This window comes from Engystomops pustulosus, chromosome 3, assembly GCF_040894005.1.
Source record: "Engystomops pustulosus chromosome 3, aEngPut4.maternal, whole genome shotgun sequence".
NCBI lineage: Eukaryota > Metazoa > Chordata > Amphibia > Anura > Leptodactylidae > Engystomops > Engystomops pustulosus.
Window position 1 is genome coordinate 233,176,898 of NC_092413.1, and position 15,528 is coordinate 233,192,425.

Consider the following 15,528-nt stretch of genomic DNA (forward strand, 5'->3'; position numbering starts at 1 on the left):
TCTTTATGGACTTGTAAGAGCTACCGGGTGTCGGAGTTTAGATGTTGTATATATGAAATGAAGAAGTTGTTTCTGGCCCCTGTGAGGGCCGACTTACTCAACCACTAGGGAATATGTCCACAGTTGCAGAGTCTCAAGGCTCGACAATAATGATCCAAGCCGGCTGCTCAGGTTGTAGCTTATTACTGTGATGTTCACAGGGTGACAGCAGGATTGAAACTGTTACCCCGAAACTAATTAACAACCCAATATCTACAGTGATCTTACATAATATTGAATGCACAAAATTATATACAGCAATTCAGTTAGAGAATAAATTATGTGGAATGGCTTGTGAGAGATATTATATTTCTCTACAGATGCCATTTTGTCCAACCAGACACCATCTTGTCTTAGCCGGGGGTCATGCTGACCACTGTCAGCCATGTCATGTTTCAAACATCATGACTAGAGATGAGCGAACATGCTCGTCCGAGCTTGATGCTCGGTCGAGCATTAGGGTACTCGAAACTGCTCGTTACTCGGACGAATACTTCGCCCGCTCGAGAAAATGGCAGCTCCCGCCGTTTTGCTTTTTGGCGGCCAGAAACAGAGCCAATCACAAGCCAGGAGACTCTGCACTCCACCCAGCATGACGTGGTACCCTTACACGTCGATAGCAGTGGTTGGCTGGCCAGATCAGGTGACCCTGGGATAGACTAGCCGCTGGCCGCGCTGCTCGGATCATTCTGTCTCTGGATGCCGCTAGGGAGAGAGCTGCTGCTGCTCAGGGAAAGCATTAGGGTGTTCTATTAGCTTACTGTTAGGCAGGAGTGATTCTCAAAGAACCCAACAGCCCTTCTTAGGGCTACAATAACGTTCTACTTTTTTTATTTTAATTTGCATCTTTTACCATTTTGTGAGGAATTAGCAGGGGGACTTGCTACCGTTGTGTTCTGCGCTTAGTGGCGCACATATCCATAGCAAAGACCGAAGTGGGAAAATTCAGTAGGGGTTGGATTTCTATTAGGCAATAACTCAGTGTCATCTCATCTGGCATAGTAGTGTGCTTCCTTTGATACTTGGCTAGAAAATAGCCATAGGAGAATACAAACAGCTTCTTGAAGCCTACAGTAGCGTTCTATATATTTGATTTCTGGTTGATCTGCTGGTGGCTGTAGTTTCTGCAGTGCATGTACTTGCCAATTCTGAGCAATTTGTAGTGAGACTTGCGACCGCTGTGTTCTGCGCTTAGTGGCGCACATATCCATAGCAAAGGCCGAAGTGGCAAAATTCAGTAGGGGTTGGATTTCTATTAGGCAATAACTCAGTGTCATCTCATCTGGCATAGTACTGTGCTTCCTTTGATACTTGGCTAGAAAATAGCCATAGGAGAATACAAACAGCTTCTTGAAGCCTACAGTAGCGTTCTATATATTTGATTTCTGGTTGATCTGCTGGTGGCTGTAGTTTCTGCAGTGCATGTACTTGCCAATTCTGAGCAATTTGTAGTGGGACTTGCGACCGCTGTGTTCTGCGCTTAGTGGCGCACATATCCATAGCAAAGGCCGAAGTGGCAAAATTCAGTAGGGGTTGGATTTCTATTAGGCAATAACTCAGTGTCATCTCATCCGGCATAGTACTGTGCTTCCTTTGATACTTGGCTAGAAAATAGCCATAGGAGAATACAAACAGCTTCTTGATCTTGAAGCCTACAGTAGCGTTCTATATATTTGATTTCTGGTTGATCTGCTGGTGGCTGTAGTTTCTGCAGTGCATGTACTTGCCAATTCTGAGCAATTTGTAGTGAGACTTGCGACCGCTGTGTTCTGCGCTTAGTGGCGCACATATCCATAGCAAAGGCTGAAGTGGGAAAATTCAGTAGGGGTTGGATTTCTATTAGGCAATAACTCAGTGTCATCTCATCTGGCATAGTACTGTGCTTCCTTTGATACTTGGCTAGAAAATAGCCATAGGAGAATACAAACAGCTTCTTGAAGCCTACAGTAGCGTTCTATATATTTGATTTCTGGTTGATCTGCTGGTGGCTGTAGTTTCTGCAGTGCATGTACTTGCCAATTCTGAGCAATTTGTAGTGAGACTTGCGACTGCTGTGTTCTGCGCTTAGTGGCGCACATATCCATAGCAAAGGCCGAAGTGGCAAAATTCAGTAGGGGTTGGATTTCTATTAGGCAATAACTCAGTGTCATCTCATCTGGCATAGTACTGTGCTTCCTTTGATACTTGGCTAGAAAATAGCCATAGGAGAATACAAACAGCTTCTTGAAGCCTACAGTAGCGTTCTATATATTTGATTTCTGGTTGATCTGCTGGTGGCTGTAGTTTCTGCAGTGCATGTACTTGCCAATTCTGAGCAATTTGTAGTGGGACTTGCGACCGCTGTGTTCTGCGCTTAGTGGCGCACATATCCATAGCAAAGGCCGAAGTGGCAAAATTCAGTAGGGGTTGGATTTCTATTAGGCAATAACTCAGTGTCATCTCATCTGGCATAGTACTGTGCTTCCTTTGATACTTGGCTAGAAAATAGCCATAGGAGAATACAAACAGCTTCTTGATCTTGAAGCCTACAGTAGCGTTCTATATATTTGATTTCTGGTTGATCTGCTGGTGGCTGTAGTTTCTGCAGTGCATGTACTTGCCAATTCTGAGCAATTTGTAGTGGGACTTGCGACCGCTGTGTTCTGCGCTTAGTGGCGCACATATCCATAGCAAAGGCCGAAGTGGCAAAATTCAGTAGGGGTTGGATTTCTATTAGGCAATAACTCAGTGTCATCTCATCTGGCATAGTACTGTGCTTCCTTTGATACTTGGCTAGAAAATAGCCATAGCAATAGGATAGCATTGTTTGGTTTTAAAAACTCAAAAAAAAACAAAAAACACAAAAAAAAAAAAAAACACACAAAAAAAAACAAAAAAAAGTAAAAAAAAAAATAAAGTTATAACTCTCATTTTAAAAATGTTTAACCCGAGGGCTAGGGGTAGAGGACGAGGGCGGGGACGTGGGCGTCCAACTACTGCAGGGGTCAGAGGCCGTGGTCCTGGGCGGGGTGAGACACCACCTGCTGATGAGGGAGCAGGGGAACGCCGCAGAGCTACACTCCCTAGGTTCATGTCTGAAGTTACTGGGACTCGTGGTAGAGCACTGTTGAGGCCAGAACAGTGCGAACAGGTGATGTCGTGGATTGCTGACAATGCTTCGAGCAATTTGTCCACCACCAGTCAGTCTTCCACGCAGTCCACCCATGTCACCGAAATCGCCACTCCTCCAGCTCCTGCACCTCAGCCTCCTCCCCCCCAGTCTGCCCCCTCCCAGGAAAATTTGGCATTTGAACCGGCATACTCTGAGGAACTGTTTTCTGGACCCTTCCCACAGTCACAAACCACTTGTCCGGTTGCTGCTGAGCAATTTTCCGATGCCCAGGTTTTCCACCAGTCACAGTCTGTGGGTGATGATGACCTTCTTGACGTAGTGGAAGTGTGTAAAGAGGTGTCCGACGATGAGGAGACACGGTTGTCAGACAGTGGGGAAGTTGTTGTCAGGGCAGGAAGTCCGAGGGGGGAGCAGACTGAGGGATCGGAGGATGATGAGGTGACAGACCCAAGCTGGGTTGAGAGGCCGGGTGAACACAGTGCTTCTGAGACGGAGGAGAGTCCTCGACCTGAACAGGTTGGAAGAGGCAGTGGTGGGGCCAGACGGAGAGGCAGGGCCAGAGCTGGTGCATCAGCGCCACTGTCAACTAGTGAAGCTCCCGTGGTGAGGGCTCTTGCGGCGAGGGCTAGATCTTCAGAAGTGTGGAGGTTCTTTAAGGAAACACCGGATGACCGACGGACTGTGGTGTGCAACATTTGCCAAACCAGGCTCAGCAGGGGTTCCACCACTACTAGCTTAACTACCACCAGTATGCGCAGGCATATGAATGCTAAGCACCCCACTCAGTGGCAACAAGCCCGTTCACCTCCGGCCGTGCACACCACTGCTCCTTCCCCTGTGTCAGCTGCTAGTCAGCCCCCTGCCCAGGACCCTGCCACAAAAACCCCATCGTCGCCTCCACGATCCTCCACAGCATCCACCAGCGTTCAGCTCTCCATACCCCAGACGCTGGAGCGGAAACGCAAATATAGTGCAACCCACCCGCACGCCCAAGCCCTTAATGTGCACATCTCCAGATTGCTTAGCCTGGAGATGCTGCCCTATAGGCTAGTAGAGACCGAGGCCTTTCGCAACCTCATGGCGGCGGCCGCCCCTCGGTATTCGGTCCCCAGCCGCCACTACTTTTCCCGATGTGCCGTCCCAGCCCTGCACCAGCACGTGTCAGACAACATCATCCGTGCCCTGACCAACGCCGTTTCTGACAAGGTCCACCTGACCACGGACACGTGGACGAGTGCTGCCGGGCAGGGCCACTATATATCGCTGACGGCACATTGGGTTAACTTGGTGGAGGCTGGGACCGAGTCTGACCCTGGGGCTGCTCATATACTGCCGACGCCGAGGATTGCGGGGCCTACCTCGGTCCAGGTGTTTCAGGCCTACTATGCCTCCTCCTCCTCCCACCCCTCCTCCACCTCCTCCTCCGAACTACCATCCGTGGGCACGGCGCCATCAGTCGGTAGCTCTAGGCACAGCAGCAGTGCCGTCGCTAAGCGACAGCAGGCGGTGCTCAAACTGCTGAGCCTAGGCGACAAAAGGCACACCGCCCAAGAGCTATTACAGGGCATCACGGCGCAGACTGATCTGTGGCTGGCACCGCTGAACCTCAAGCCGGGAATGGTTGTGTGTGACAACGGCCGTAACCTGGTGGCGGCTCTGCAACTCGGCAGACTGACACATGTGCCATGCCTGGCCCATGTGTTAAATCTGATAGTGCAGCGTTTCCTCAAGACATACCCCAATCTGTCTGATTTGCTCACGAAGGTGCGCCGCATCTGTGCGCATTTCAGGAAGTCCAGCCCAGATGCTGCCACTCTCAGGGCAGCGCAGCGCCGCCTCCAACTGCCCGCTCACCGACTGTTGTGCGACGTGCCCACGAGGTGGAATTCAACACTGACCATGTTATCCAGAGTTTACCAGCAGCGCAGAGCGATTGTAGACTGCCAGATGTCAACTTCCACCAGAACTGGTAGTCAGGTCAGTCAGCTTCCTCAAGTCTACAATGAGGAGTGGACGTGGATGTCTGATATCTGTCAGGTGCTGAGTAACTTTGAGGAGTCAACACAGATGGTCAGTGGCGATGCCGCCATCATCAGCCTCACCATCCCGCTGCTTGGCCTGTTGAAAAACTCTCTGGTCAGCATGAAGTCGGAAGCTTTGCGCTCGTCACAAGAGACGGGGGAAGAATATTCCCTTGTTGATAGCCAAAGCACCCTGAGGTCTGTTTCTCAGCGCATATCGGAGGAGGTGGAGGTGGAGGAGGATGAGGAGGAAGAGGAGGAGAATGTTGGCGAGACACAAGAGGGGACCATTGTTGAGTCCTTCACTGTTCAGCGTGTATGGGCAGAAGAAGAGGAGTTGGAGGAGTTGGAGGAGGAGGAAATGGACAGTCAGGCCAGTGAGGGGAGTGAATTCTTACGCGTTGGTACTCTGGCGCATATGGCAGATTTCATGCTAGGCTGCCTATCCCGTGACCCTCGCGTTCAAAGAATTTATTCCAGCACCGATTACTGGGTGTTCACTCTCCTGGACCCACGGTACAAGCAAAATCTTCCCACTCTCATCCCTGGAGAGGAAAGGAGTGTGAGAATGCATGAATACCAGCAGGCCCTGGTGCACAAGCTGAAACAGTATTTCCCTTCTGACAGCGCTAGCGGCAGAGTGCGTAGTTCTGCGGGACAAGTAGCGAGGGAGAGTAGGCGAGCAGGCAGCTTGTCCAGCACTGGCAAGGGTACGCTTTACAAGGCTTTTGCCAGCTTTATGTCACCCCAGCAAGACACTGTCACCTGTCCCCAGTCTCGGCAGAGTAGGGCTGATCTTTACAGAAAGATGGTGAGGGAGTACGTAGCTGACCATACCATCGTCCTAAATGATCACACAGCTCCCTACAACTACTGGGTTTCAAAGCTGGACATGTGGCACGAACTGGCGCTGTACGCCTTGGAGGTTCTTGCCTGCCCTGCCGCTAGCGTCTTGTCCGAGCGGGTTTTCAGTGCAGCTGGTGGCATCATCACCGATAAGCGTACACGCCTGTCGACTGACAGCGCTGACAGGCTGACGCTTATTAAAATGAATAAAGCCTGGATTTCTCAGAATTTCCAATCTCCACCAGGTGAAGGAAGCTCAACCTGAATAATTGATCCACTCCTCCTCCTCCTCCTCATTTTCCTCCTTCTCCTCCTCTTTGTACAGTAAAGCAGAGGAAACTGGCTATTTTTTTGACAGGGCCCACTGGCTCTTGCTATAGTACTTCATGCATTTAATTTTTCTGGAGGGCCACCTACCCGGTCCTCTGTTTGAAACAATTTTTGTGAGTGCCACATACAGGCACTCAATCTATTCCATTTTTCTGGAGGGCCACCTACCCGGTCCTCTGTTTTAAAAAATTTTTGGGACTGCCACATACAGGCACTCAATCTATTCCATTTTACTGCAGGGCCACCTACCTGCTCCTCTGGTTTGAACAATTTTTGGGACTGCCACATACAGGCACTCAATCTATCCCATTTTACTGGAGGGCCACCTACCTGCTCCTCTGGTTTGAAACATTTTTGGGACTGCCACATACAGGCACTCAATCTATTCCATTTTACTGCAGGGCCACCTACCTGCTCCTCTGGTTTGAACAATTTTTGGGACTGCCACATACAGGCACTCAATCTATTCCATTTTACTGCAGGGCCACCTACCTGCTCCTCTGGTTTGAACAATTTTTGGGACTGCCACATACAGGCACTCAATCTATTCCATTTTACTGGAGGGCCACCTACCTGCTCCTCTGGTTTGAAACATTTTTGGGACTGCCACATACAGGCACTCAATCTATCCCATTTTACTGGAGGGCCACCTACCTGCTCCTCTGGTTTGAAACATTTTTGGGACTGCCACATACAGGCACTCAATCTATCCCATTTTACTGGAGGGCCACCTACCTGCTCCTCTGGTTTGAAACATTTTTGGGACTGCCACATACAGGCACTCAATCTATTCCATTTTACTGCAGGGCCACCTACCTGCACCTCTGGTTTGAACAATTTTTGGGACTGCCACATACAGGCACTCAATCTATTCCATTTTACTGGAGGGCCACCTACCTGCTCCTCTGGTTTGAAACATTTTTGGGACTGCCACATACAGGCACTCAATCTATCCCATTTTACTGGAGGGCCACCTACCTGCTCCTCTGGTTTGAAACATTTTTGGGACTGCCACATACAGGCACTCAATCTATTCCATTTTACTGCAGGGCCACCTACCTGCTCCTCTGGTTTGAACAATTTTTGGGACTGCCACATACAGGCACTCAATCTATTCCATTTTACTGCAGGGCCACCTACCTGCTCCTCTGGTTTGAACAATTTTTGGGACTGCCACATACAGGCACTCAATCTATTCCATTTTACTGGAGGGCCACCTACCTGCTCCTCTGGTTTGAAACATTTTTGGGACTGCCACATACAGGCACTCAATCTATCCCATTTTACTGGAGGGCCACCTACCTGCTCCTCTGGTTTGAAACATTTTTGGGACTGCCACATACAGGCACTCAATCTATTCCATTTTACTGCAGGGCCACCTACCTGCACCTCTGGTTTGAACAATTTTTGGGACTGCCACATACAGGCACTCAATCTATTCCATTTTACTGCAGGGCCACCTACCTGCTCCTCTGGTTTGAACAATTTTTGGGACTGCCACATACAGGCACTCAATCTATTCCATTTTACTGGAGGGCCACCTACCTGCTCCTCTGGTTTGAAACATTTTTGGGACTGCCACATACAGGCACTCAATCTATCCCATTTTACTGGAGGGCCACCTACCTGCTCCTCTGGTTTGAAAAATGTTTGGGACTGCCACATACAGGCACTATCCAAATTAAATTGTCTCCATAGCAGCCTCCACACGTTGTCTCCATTGCTACCTCCAAAAGTCGTCCATATAGCTGCCTCCATACATCGTCCCTTTATCAAACGAGGTGTGTCAGGCAGAAATTTGGGTTGTTTTCATGGATTCCACATCAAAGTTGTTAACTTTGTCGCCACCCTGCTGTGTTATCCACAAAATATACTGGCAAACTTTTACCATTTAGGGATATTATTTCAGCGCTTCTTGCGCATCTGTTTACATTCCCCTCACCCGGCATATCCTAAACTTATAAGAACGCTACTACACTTGATCTTATACAAAAGGTTCTTAGAAGTGCTGTTTGGGGAGTAGCCTAGAGACAGGGGCTTGGATTGGCGAAAGCTCGCCTGGCAGCGGAACGCCAGCTCCATGCGCATCATGCGCTTCTTGCGCATCTGTTTACATTCACCTCACCCGCCATATCCCAAACTTATAAGAACGCTACTACACTTAACTTGGTGCAGGCTGGGACCGAGTCTGACCCTGGGGCTGGTCATATACTGCCGACGCAGAGAATTGCGGGGCCTACCTCGGTCCAGGTCTCAAAGGCCTACTATACCTCCTCCCACCCCTCCTCCACCTCCTCCTCCTCCGAATTACCATCCGTGGGCATGGCGCCATCAGTCGGTAGCTCTAGGCACAGCAGCAGTGCCGTCGCTAAGCGACAGCAGGCGGTGCTGAAACTGCTGAGCCTAGGCGATAAAAGGCACACCGCCCAAGAGCTATTACAGGGCATTCCACATCAAAGTTGTTAACTTTGTCGCCACCCTGCTGTGTAATCCCCAAAATATACTTGCAAACTTTTACCATTTAGGGATATTATTTCAGCGCTTCTTGCGCATCTGTTTACATTCCCCTCACCCGGCATATCCTAAACTTATAAGAACGCTACTACACTTGATCTTATACAAAAGGTTCTTAGAAGTGCTGTTTGGGGAGTAGCCTAGAGACAGGGGCTTGGATTGGCGAAAGCTCGCCTGGCAGCGGAACGCCAGCTCCATGCGCATCATGCGCTTCTTGCGCATCTGTTTACATTCACCTCACCCGCCATATCCCAAACTTATAAGAACGCTACTACACTTAACTTGGTGCAGGCTGGGACCGAGTCTGACCCTGGGGCTGGTCATATACTGCCGACGCAGAGAATTGCGGGGCCTACCTCGGTCCAGGTCTCAAAGGCCTACTATACCTCCTCCCACCCCTCCTCCACCTCCTCCTCCTCCGAATTACCATCCGTGGGCATGGCGCCATCAGTCGGTAGCTCTAGGCACAGCAGCAGTGCTGTCGCTAAGCGACAGCAGGCGGTGCTGAAACTGCTGAGCCTAGGCGATAAAAGGCACACCGCCCAAGAGCTATTACAGGGCATTCCACATCAAAGTTGTTAACTTTGTCGCCACCCTGCTGTGTAATCCCCAAAATATACTTGCAAACTTTTACCATTTAGGGATATTATTTCAGCGCTTCTTGCGCATCTGTTTACATTCCCCTCACCCGGCATATCCTAAACTTATAAGAACGCTACTACACTTGATCTTATACAAAAGGTTCTTAGAAGTGCTGTTTGGGGAGTAGCCTAGAGACAGGGGCTTGGATTGGCGAAAGCTCGCCTGGCAGCGGAGCGCCAGCTCCATGCCAAGATCCAACTAACATAGTTTTAACTGCAGCACCTTTAATCTACTACTAGTTCACTGCCTCCATACATCGTCCCCTTATCAAACGAGCTGTGTCAGGCAGAATTTTGGGTTGTTTTCATGGCTTCCATGTTAACTTTGTCGCCACCCTGCTGTGTAATCCACAAAATATACTGGCAAACTTTTATCATGTACCGATATTATTTGAGCGCTTCTTGCTCACCTCCTTTGGTTCCTCTCTGCCACCCATTGGTTTGAAGCCTGAGTCCATTTAGGGTATGTCGCCATGACACTCTCTAGCCTGCTGCCGCTGCCTCTGCATGCCGTCCCCTATAGTGTCAGGGTCAATTATTGGATGTTTTAGATGCTATCTAGCTTCATTCTGTCACTCTGTCATGGCCATGCTGTTGCCCATAATTTTGGCATAATGGTGCGATTATGCAGCCTCAGAGGCATCCATGCATGCTGCCCCTGCTGTTTCCTGTCCATTTCCGTGGTGTTTCCATCCTTTTCTGAGGTTCCCAGGTGTTTGGCCAAGCTTCCCTGTGCAGAGCCTTGGTCCCCTTGAAAAATGCTCGAGTCTCCCATTGACTTCAATGGGGTTCGTTATTCGAGACGAGCACTCGAGCATCGGGAAAAGTTCGTCTCGAATAACGAGTACCCGAGCATTTTAGTGTTCGCTCATCTCTAATCATGACATGACAATCGGGCAGATGTCTGAAAGTCTGCCCATGGCAACCAATCATAGGTCAGCTTTCATTTTACCAGTGCTTATGAATATTTTAAAGGGGAGCTGTGATTGGTTGCCATGGGCAACTAGGAATATTCTGACTTTCAGACAGCTTGATGAATCTGCCCCACTGCTCATTGTAATGAATCTTGAAAAACCAGACATCCTCAGCTCATAGCCTTTGTCACAGCAACCGATTGCCGCCCCCCGATGTTGTTTGGGGGAGCGACAATCGGATACAAGATGGCGGTGCCCACCCACTGCCATCAGAAGAGTTAATAGACGCGAGCGGTGCAAACACCAACCGCAGTTATTAGTGTTGGAGGTTTGCTGCAATATGCAAAGAAACCCCACCTGTGTATGAAGAGGACTCAGCCCGTGATCCCTCTTCATACACCCCCCCGCACCTCTGCGCCATACAGCTACAGTGCAGAGCGTCAAGGGGTTAAGGTAAACAACTGGTGGTGTAGAACCATTGTCTATATACTGGGCTGTGTCCTTGGTCTCTGGGTAACAGTTTCCATCCTGCTGTCACCCTGTGAATATCACAGTCATAAACTACAACTGAGCAGACGGCTTGGATCATTATTGTCGAACCTTGAGACTCTGCAACTGTGGACATAATCCCTAGTGGGTAAGTGAGTCGGCCCTCACATATGTTCTTCTTATTTATTTATTGTATTGGAAAACACATTAAAAATTACTGGAGTAAGAAGGTAGACAGGACACAATCCAAGGCTGAAACTTGTAACAGTTCTAGAAAAGAACCAGACACAACTAAATAACAATAAGATGATGATGTTATTGAGGCCTTTGGAGGTAAATGTTACAACTAAAGACCTAGACCAGACCTTGCTTAGGATCAGGACAAGTCAGGACAGCAGATAGGAATAGGCACAGCACAAGGCTAGCCGTTGGAAAAGCTTTAGAAAAGTAAAAGACAAAACAAGATTAGACAAATACACAGCCAATGACTAAGCGCAGATTAAGAAAATGACTGGAGACAACAAGAACTTTAGTTATCTGCATGGACACCGCTGTATTCTGGCCATGTCTTAGGGACCCAGAGTGAATTCTGAAGAAGGTGAAGGTGGATTCCACAATGGACAAATATTAAAGAGCGTATGGAGGGAAACGGAGATAAGGCCTGGGTCCAGATGCCTTCATAACTTTATCTTTCTTACAACAGAGAACAAAAGAGAATTTTATTCGGAGATAGAAATGTTGGATGTTTTTAGCGTCAGCGTCCATTGATCCTCCAAGATCGGTCTAGATATCTTAAATGAATTGAATTATATTATAAGTTATTATTATGATCCAGGGATTTATTCTGATTGCTGGATTTGGCTCCTCCCTTACTCTGGAGCATTCCGTATTTGCCTCGTTGGGTTTTGATTTTCCGTTGTTTGAAGTAACTCAACTTTTTAATATATTTGAATTGAGAGACTTTTGTCAACAAGTGATAACTAAGAACCTGGCAATTCCAAAGAATAACTGCAGGTCCATGAAATAGTGTTACTCCTCCAGAAGTAGAAGTCCAGATCAGATTACACATGTCTTGCGCTAAGTGGTTTTTGGCATTGACCTGGCCGGTGATTTGTAGACTGGTCGACCCAAACTGAAAACTGGAGTGTCTAAAATAAGAAAGTTTAAGAAATTGGAAAAACCTCCAAGGAGCGTCCTATGTGCCAAAAAGATGGCCCATTAGGTCATCGAACATCTCAGAAATCTAAGGGCCTGAGATTCATGTTCGTCTGTAGAGACAGGACAGCAGCAGGACATGTGGTTCCCCTACGCTCTTCTGCATTGATGCCAACATGTATGCTCATCAATGAAGTCAATCAGGGACTTCATGGGTCATATATCCATGGAAGCCTAAAATATACCTCCATAAAGTGCTAATATTCTTAAAACATTAAAATTTGTCTTAAATATTTCTTTGATGAGCCACATGGAAACATTCATAGCTCGGACCTGTGTAGTCTATTCTGACAGCAAGGTTTTCAGTCTCCTAATGAAGGACCCAGCCCCCTCCGCCAGTGACTAGAAGCTGAATGGCTGCGTATAGTGTGTAGTATTATATATCCATCTTCCTTCCAGAAGAACAGTAAAATTATCATTTCAGTCCAAACCTGTCTAAGTCTACACAGCAAAGCCAACCACCCAACTGCTGGGGTAAGGAGTTGTTTGACATGATGACTCAAAATTTGGTGCACCTTTAACATGTAGCGTTCCACACACTTCTGTCAAATTTTGCATGTTAAATCTGACGCACCGTCCCACTGAGCACCGGAACACCCACTTTATGGGCAGAACGTGCAAGGTCCGACTAAAAACTGGCGCAAGGACCAGATAAATGTGTCCCAGTGCCATAAAAAACTTATTTAAATGAAATGCCAGCACAATCAGATGAATCCATCAAATCTTTTTAACTTCTGAAAATAATAAAATGGAAGTTTGGAATCAAACATTTCCGACTGAGTTTATCTTGACTGGATTTCCAGAAAACTTGAAGACATGTATCATGATATTCATCTTTTTCTTACTACTCTACATACTGACCATTCTGGGCAATAGTTTCCTGATTTGTATGGTTGTGGTCAGTCCTCGCTTACACAGTCCTATGTACTTTTTCCTTGTTAATTTATCCTTCTTGGACCTCTGCTATTCATCAAGTTCTCTTCCAAAGGTCTTACTAGCTATTTTTTCTAAAATAAGGAGAATTTCCATCATTGGGTGTTTGGTGCAGATGAACCTTGGACTATTCCTTGGAGAAACTGAATGTATTCTTCTGGCTGTGATGGCCTACGACCGATACATTGCCATCTGCTTCCCTTTGTATTACGCAACCATTATGAACAAGAAGGTCTGTAGGAATGTGGCAGTCGTAATGTGGTCAGGAAGTTTTATCTTTTCAACGCTTCCCACCATTTTGAGGCCCCTTGTGTTCTGCAGAAGAAATAAGTTGGACCATTTTGTGTGTGAGATCTTGGCTCTTCTGGAGCTGGCTTGTGGTGACCTCTCCTTCTACAAGACTATGATATTTTTTGCTAGTTTGTTCACCCTTTTAGCCCCATTTCTTTGTATCACTGCTTCATACATTTGTATAATTTGGGCTATTTTAAAAATTCGGTCCAAAGATGGAAGAGGTAAAATGTTCTCCACATGCGCTTCCCACCTCACTGTGGTTATTATGTTTTACGGGGCGAGTATGACCATGTACATGGGACAGGCAAAGACAAATTCTTATCAGTTGAAATATATTTCGCTCATGTACGGGATCATGACTCCAACCTTAAACCCTTTGATTTACAGCTTGAGGAACAGTGATGTTAAAGAGGCCTTCAAAAAAATAGTGTATCGCTATAGCCTGCCGAGAACTATTTCATGAGAACTTCACTAAAAGAACAAGTCTGAGGCCTCAACAATGTATTTATAGCTAAGAACAGGTAGTTACTACCTAGAGAAACTAAGTTGGGTTATTGGTCACTTTTGTTCCCTTTCTGTTTGGTGGGTTACCCCCTTCAGTCACGCTACTGAGCCTTTTACACTTACGTCTCTACAATAAGGGACCACCCAGTGACAGACAACTACTAGCATAGAAATTACATTTTAAGATTTTTTTAAATTCATTCTATGATTTGAATTTCTAAAATTGCAACTCTGCTCTGCAAAGGGATGAATAAAGCTGAGTTGCAGTATCAGCAGAAACCGGGATCTGATGAGGCAATGTTTTTGAAAGGAAAGCAGACATGTTTTTTCCCCTACGGATAACCCCTACAAAGGATCGACAGCTTGAGAATGTGCTATCTGAACGCAAAGCGGCCCGTCGCCAGGCCAAGCACCTTTCATGTACAGCATCATATCAATAAAGTTCTCTTCACAAGACTATGGTAAGTGCCACTTACTTATCTTCTCCTTGGACCTGTAAATGATATCTAGTATCAAAACGCATCCTCATAAACCAGGGACACTTACCCATGGATCCAGGAACCGGGACTGTGGAATCTTCTTATATTTGTTATCAATGGCCTCCATTCTTCTAAAATCAACTTAAAATTATTCTAATAAGCATGAGGGGTACTTAGCCCCTCTGTGATCTGGCTTTACAGGCTGTTATATGTCTCACCCTCCGCCCTGAAGGTGATACAGACTGCAATGCCAGATCACAGATGGGCTAGGGTAGACTTGATAGAGCTCATTAGAATAATTTTAAAAGTTGATTTTCGATGGAAGTAGGACATGTATAATAAACATAAGATTACCACAGTCTTAGCACAGGATTAGAGATGAGCGAGCACTAAAATGCTCGGGTGCTCGTTACTTGAGTGGAACTTTTCCCGATGCTCGAGTGCTCGTTTCGAATAACGAACCCCATTGAAGTCAATGGAAGACTCGAGCATTTTTCAAGGGGACCAAGGGGACCAATAAAATGTGTCATTTTATCGAGAAATAAGGAAGTCAGTCCTGTTTCTTCATTTTTTTTAATTCAATGGAATATTCATGGAACTTCAAAAAGGAGAATGACCCGTGTTAAACATCTGCAATGTGTTCTTCACACATATTGTTCTTCACATACTATTGTGAAGAACACCTTTCTGCACTAATGTCTTATGATAAGTTATCAGATGTATGGAAACATCTGCAATGTGTTCTTCACTGTGTTCTTCACCTAAATGATCCTGTGTTCACTGTGTTCACTGTTTTCACTGTGTTCTTCACTGTTCTTCACTGTTTCCTTAAGTGAAAGCTCGTTATCGAGCAGACGAAATACTCGTCCGAGCAACAATCCGTTTTGAGTACGCTAATACTCGAACAAGTATCAAGCTCGGACGAGTTTACTCAATCATCTCTACACAGGATCTATTAATAAGTGTCCCTGTCCATCCTAAGCCTCAACAATTTATATCTACTCTGCACAGAACTTCAGCTCTTCATGTCTAGCTAAGAACAGGGAGTTACCAACTAGAGAAACAAATTTTGGTAATTGGTTACCCAAAAAGCCGTAGTCACTTTTGTTCTTTTTTCTCCTTTCTGTTTGCAGTGTTTGCTGGAAATTACAATAATTTTAAAAGTTTATTTTAGAAGGAAGGATGACAAATATAAGA

The 15,528-nt window shown here is 46.7% G+C and overlaps 1 protein-coding gene across 1 annotated transcript; it reads left to right on the forward strand.

Annotated features, from left to right (window-relative positions):
- The first annotated feature begins 12,944 nt into the window (after positions 1 to 12,944).
- Positions 12,945 to 13,811, forward strand: LOC140123022 (olfactory receptor 2K2-like). The gene has a single exon (XM_072144273.1). The coding sequence runs from the start codon at positions 12,945 to 12,947 to the stop codon at positions 13,809 to 13,811; it is 867 nt and encodes a 288-aa protein (XP_072000374.1).
- Positions 13,812 to 15,528: the final 1,717 nt, after the last annotated feature.

Excerpts from the sequence above, each read along its gene's own strand:
- LOC140123022 (XM_072144273.1), top strand. The coding sequence starts at position 12,945 with ATGATATTCATCTTTTTCTTACTACTCTACATACTGACCATTCTGGGC.